At 35.7% G+C, this 5,952-nt stretch overlaps 1 protein-coding gene across 1 annotated transcript; it reads left to right on the forward strand.

The window, feature by feature from the left end:
* Positions 1-408: 408 nt before the first annotated feature.
* LOC106833324 (olfactory receptor 4K3) lies at positions 409-1,356 on the forward strand. Its single transcript, XM_014844527.2, has one exon. It carries the CDS (start codon positions 409-411, stop codon positions 1,354-1,356), a length of 948 nt encoding a protein of 315 aa, XP_014700013.2.
* The last annotated feature ends 4,596 nt before the right edge of the window (positions 1,357-5,952 follow it).

Below are 5,952 nucleotides of genomic sequence, written 5' to 3' on the forward strand. Positions count from 1 at the left end.
CTTTAACTATCATCATGCCTTTAAAAAGGTTACCATTCTCTTCCCCTTCAAAACTTGTTGGCAGCTAGCTATGAAATTTTTAAAGTATTTCGCAAACTAAGGCGTAAATATTCAAATAGTTTAATTTTTATTTCTTTTTATGAAGGTTTGCATCTTACTTGTAAGCAAATTGCTAAGGCATAAGAATTAATCTTGAATTTAATCAATTAAGATATCTGGAAAGGCCATGGGGGAAATATTTGACCACAGTGAGCAGGGGAGTGATACAACAGGGAACTATCTGGTGGTGATCTGCCACTAAATTATTTCATGCCAAAAAAAATCTCACTTTGAGTTTGATTACTGTTTTTTTTTTCCTAGTTCGCCTCCCATGTGGAAATGTCAGAGTCCTTCCAGCAATCAGAGTGAATGGCCTGGAATAACCAGTCAGTGGTAACTGAATTCATACTGCAGGGTCTCTCCAGTTCTTGGGAACTCCAGATCTTCTATTTCCTGTTTTTCTCCATAGTCTATGCAGCCACTGTACTGGGGAACCTCCTAATCATGCTCACCATTGTGTCAGAGCCACACCTTCACTCCCCCATGTACTTTCTGCTGGGCAATCTCTCCTTCATTGACATGTCTCTGGCCTCCTTCGCCACACCCAAAATGATTGCAGATTTCCTCACTGAGCGCAAAGCCATCTCTTTTGAAGGATGCATCACCCAGATATTCTTCCTGCATCTCTTAGGGGGTGCTGAGATTGTACTGCTGATATCCATGTCTTTTGATAGGTACATGGCTATATGTAAGCCTCTACATTACTTAACCTTCATGAGCCAGAGAATGTGTTTTGGGCTTGTCACACTTTCCTGGATTGTTGGCATCTTCCATGCTATGAGTCAGTTAGCATTTACTGTGAATCTGCCCTTCTGTGGACCCAATGAAGTGGACAGCTTCTTTTGTGACCTCCCCTTGGTGATTAAGCTTGCCTGCATAGACACATACATTCTGGGAGTATTCATGATCTCAACAAGTGGCATGATTGCCCTGGTGTGCTTCATCCTCTTGGTGATTTCCTACACTGTCATCCTGGTCACTGTTCGGCAACGTTCCTCTGGTGGGTCCTCCAAAGCCCTCTCCACTTGCAGTGCCCACTTCACTGTTGTGACCCTTTTCTTTGGCCCATGCATTTTCATCTATGTGTGGCCTTTCACAAATTTCCCAATAGACAAAGTGCTTTCAGTATTTTACACTATTTTGACGCCCCTCTTGAATCCAGTGATCTATACCCTTAGAAATAAAGATGTCAAGGATTCCATGAGGAAACTTCGCAGCCATATCTTTAAGTCTAGAAAGACTGATCACGCCCCTTGATTTCCTCATACAAAAATGAAATACTTGTTCAGCATTTATCCCCCCACTCAGTTGGTCAGCATATTGATGCTATTGCAAGAAATAAATCAGTTCATGGGAGAACTATTTCTGCAATCAGTCTCAGCAGTCACTGAGTTCTAGTCATATTAACTGTTCTTCACACAATATAACGTATACTACAGATCCTTATCAAACTTATACTCAACATTTTACTACACAAGACTCACTTTTCAGAATATTCAGTTTTTTGTCAGATATAAGCATTTAGTTGAGTATTCCTCCTGAGACATTCACATGGTTAAGAAAGAGTAGATTCCCTCCCAGTCTCTTGTAAGAGTCTCTAAGAAAAGAGGCAGACACGAAAGCGCTAACACCTAGTACAGCACCTTGTACACTGAAGTAACAATGGAATATCTTATTGCTGACAGAGGTGCTGTGAATGAATAACTTTAGTTCAAATTCAGAAGAAAAATGGAGAGTTCTTGGTAAGTAAAAATATTTGCTATTTAATGTTTTTGTAACCCATTCTTGATAAGAATAATATATCTTATTTATCTTCAGTCCTTAAATTCCCCAGAGTGGATTTCACAATTTTAAAATAATACAGTGAACTCCAGAAAAATTCTTGTAGTCTTATATATATTAAAGACTTGAAGGATCCTAGAGCGTGTACAACAAATCCCATCCACACTCTCATTCTACAGAAGATGAAACTAAGACTCAGGACTCAGTGTTTTTTTTTTTAAGATCATGCAAAGTAGAGGCTGAATCTAGGTCATTCGCCTACAAATGTGGATATTTGTTTATTTCCTAAGCAGTAACCAGTTATTTTATCATTTTTGTAGTCAAAAGCCATAGTGTAAATAGTAAGGTCCTAAATCATCTGAGCCATTTTCCCCTTGGTTAAACATCCTATTTAACTTAAGGAACCCATAAAACAGTGGTCCTTCAACATGTTTGATATAGTTAATAACCAGAGTTTTTAGAACACAGAAATCACCTAGTAATAGCTACTTATTTTACAGACGATGAAATTGAGAACCAGGGAATAGAGTGACTTTCAAAAGTTCCTACACCTATAGGATGATAGAGTTTAGCCTAAAAGGTGCTTCTTGCCTCTCCATTTCTCTCTCTCTCTTAATTGTACAAGGGCTAGGTTATTTTTAAGAGTGTTTTGGTGATTGTCATTCAGAGAGCCACACATAGAAGAAAAGTTTAAGGCATAAAAGTGAACTACTGTCACCATGAATAATTATCTAACTGCCTGGCATTGTCAAAGTTTGCAGTAATATTGTATGTAATGTTGTGTTAACCTGTGTTTAGATAAAGACAGATATATATATACATATATATATTTAGATGACTGATAGATAAGTAGATTGTAAAGAGTTGAATAGAAAGGTAAATCAATCATTAGGTGAATGGATGGACAGATAGACGGATAAGTGAATAGAGGGTGGGTAGATGTAATGCAAGATAGAGACAGATAGATACATAACAGGTATATAGATAGATAGACAAATGATAGATACAATCATAAAGAAATGAGTATACAGCTTAATATGTTGACTCAGTCTGTATATTGAATCTGTACAACTGTAAATTACAAGTGTGTTACTTATATAAAATTGTTTTAAAAGTTATTAGATTTGGTAGAATTGGAAAGGTATATTTTTAAATATGTTTCTTGTGATGAAGTACAGCTAGTTCAATTTATGAATGTGTTTAATGCCACTGGGGAGATCTACTAAAGAATTGATGTTAGTGAAAAAATAATAAAAAAGCACTTTGTTTATTTATGACTTCTGAATATTATAAATCAGTCCTTCCACCTTCTCAATCCTATTAGATCAAGTCTGCAAGTTAGATTGTTAATATTTTATTCTGATCAATAACACATGGTTGGCTGATCAGAGTAATGAATGTTGCATTTCTTCCTGTCAGGCTATGAAATTTGTACTCCAGTTTAGCACCCTAATATACACACTGCTAAAATTATAGCCAAATAAATTTCATGGGTTCCATTACATGGAAATTTGTATGTGTTCTAAAACAAAGTTCCAAGCACTCAGAATGCAACGTGGGAAATTAACTGCAAAGACAAAATCAATATAGTTGGCATAAGCACCAAGCTAAGAAAATTTGAATCAAGGATCCCAGTCCCCATTCTAAGCCCTCCACTGATAAGATACTCTCCCTCCCTGCCTCATATTGTCTATTGACAATTAGCTATCTGAGCATGCTTTAATCTTTCATTCTCATGGGCATAGAGAAGAAGCCTAGAACTGAGTCCCAACATTTCACTGTAAAAGAGAGAGCTAGGAAACAATTTCAGGAAGTATTGAACATAATTTCACGTTGCTTTGTCTTCAACTCCAGGAGTCACTAGCCTAATTGAAACTGTCTATACTGTGATGCTATGCAGTCACTTAATTTCTTTCTTCTTTTTTTCTTCTTTAATTATTTAATTAGTTTTCCTGTTCTCTATTTACTTCCATTGAGTTTAAACTATTTTACAATTTGATCTCTAATTACAGTCTAATAAATGAAACCAGGAGTAAATGTATATAGAGATGTCAAAATACTTAATATTGTACAAAAAATTAAATGCATGTGCAATAAAACTGAGATTTGTCTCAGATTGGATGAACTTCAAGCAGTGAGCCTTCAAACTAGGTTCCTGGTATCAAAATTCCTTTAGATGTATTTCTCTCACAGCAGCAAATCCATTGCTCCTGTTCAAAGACTACTATCCTCTGCTGATCCTAGAAGCCAAGTGAATAATCAACAAAGTGGTCTTCTATCTGACAATGTAGCTAGGGATTTGTCAAGCTTCATATTGAAAATTTGACAAACAAAGGACCTTGACATGCCAGTTTTTCTAGTGAGTTATCACTTTGCTCCCCTCTTCTTCCAGAACCTATTTAGAAGATTATGTTACAATTTTTGTTTCAAAAATTTTCAATGGTTTTAGAACCAAGACATAGTATGGTTTTATACATCATTCTTCAAGGTTTAATCTAAGTCCTTCCTCTCCCTAGGAGAATTCTTCAAGTCCTTTATTTTTACCTCTCTTTACTTTTTTCAGAGCTAATAATTCCTGCATCATTAATTTCATACATTGCTTTATATTATTACCTAACCATGTCTTAAGTCTGTGTTTCTTCTTCTTGTAATTGATAAACATTTTGAAAACAGAAATTTTTACCTGGCTTGTTTTTGTTGTTGTTAGTCATTTGTTTGTTAATTTTTTATTGGTTTTTAGTATCTGCCACAGCACTTGACTCAGAACACAGAAGTAGTGACTTGACACAATTTTTGAAGTAATATCTTTTTCTAAATAAATGTCCTTTTTTGTGTTTTCCTTGTTAATATCCAACTTTTCTTTGACTATATCATAGTAATCATAGAAAGATTGAGGGGAGAGAATTTCAGAGACAAGTAGGTGCCCCCATAAAATTCTGCCATTAACTATGAGACCTTGTACAAATCTCTAATTTGATTAGATCCTCTATGAAGTCCTTTCAAGCTCTAATATTCTAGCATATAGAACTTATGATTTCCAATTAATGTGTCCCATGGTAGTTAAAGTATAAAACTTCCTAAAAGCTGAGAGAAATTGAGAAAGTCAGGGTCTGTAGGAAAAAAGACTCTGATTTTACATCTCTCAAATGATCCTGGAGACCCAGAAGCTCTGTATCCCATAAGTTTTGGTATTTTGTGTTTTCATTTTCATTTGTCTCAAGGTATTTTCTAATGTCTGTTTTTATTTCTTCTTTGATCCAATAATTGTTCAAGAGTATTTTGTTTAATTTCCACATATTTGTAAATTTTCCCATTTTCTTTTTGTTATTAATTTTTAGCTTCATTCCACTGTGGTCAGAAAAAGTACTTGGGATGATTTCAATCTTCTTACATTTGTAATGACTTATTTTGTGATCGAGCATGTGATCTTTCCTGCAAAGTGAAGCCTGTCACATTATAAGCTTTTAATAATAAATATTTGAGAGTAAATACATGTATGATCTTTATCTACAGCGTGACGAACAATTCCAAAAATCAACATCAAATCAGAATACTTCACACTTGGAGAGACAAGTGCTGAGCAGTATATGCCTCACGAAGTATATCCAGGTCTCTTCTGTAATCCTTCCTGCTCCTCTCCAGTATTTTCTGTCACATATGTAAATGCTTCCACCAACTTCCATGCCATGCCCCCAGTAAATGTGTACCAATATGCCACTCAGGAGAATAGGCATCAATAAGCCAATTAGGTCATTTCAGTGTGTGGGAGGAGGAGGGATACTGGGAAAGAGTTTCAAGCTGCTAGGTGATGGGAAAAAAAGAGAATAAGAGGCAAAAGGGATCCCTGTTTCCAGAAATTGCTGGCTAACAGTTGCAAGTCAGCTCATCTTGTAGCCTGTAGTTCAATATACTGGTCAAGTAAGCAAGCTCAAGGTTACTCAAAAGAGATTGGAAAGAGATAAGAACTGGATAAATTTTCTTCTGTAACTCCAACACAGTTCTCAAGTACAGACTGTATTTTTAGCACCCTTTTATCAACCATAGAAAAAAAGTAAGACAAAACTTCCATCA

The sequence above is a fragment of the Equus asinus genome, chromosome 2 (assembly GCF_041296235.1).
Source record: "Equus asinus isolate D_3611 breed Donkey chromosome 2, EquAss-T2T_v2, whole genome shotgun sequence".
Classification (NCBI taxonomy): Eukaryota; Metazoa; Chordata; class Mammalia; order Perissodactyla; family Equidae; genus Equus; species Equus asinus.

Excerpts from the sequence above, each read along its gene's own strand:
- LOC106833324 (XM_014844527.2), top strand. The coding sequence starts at position 409 with ATGGCCTGGAATAACCAGTCAGTGGTAACTGAATTCATACTGCAGGGT.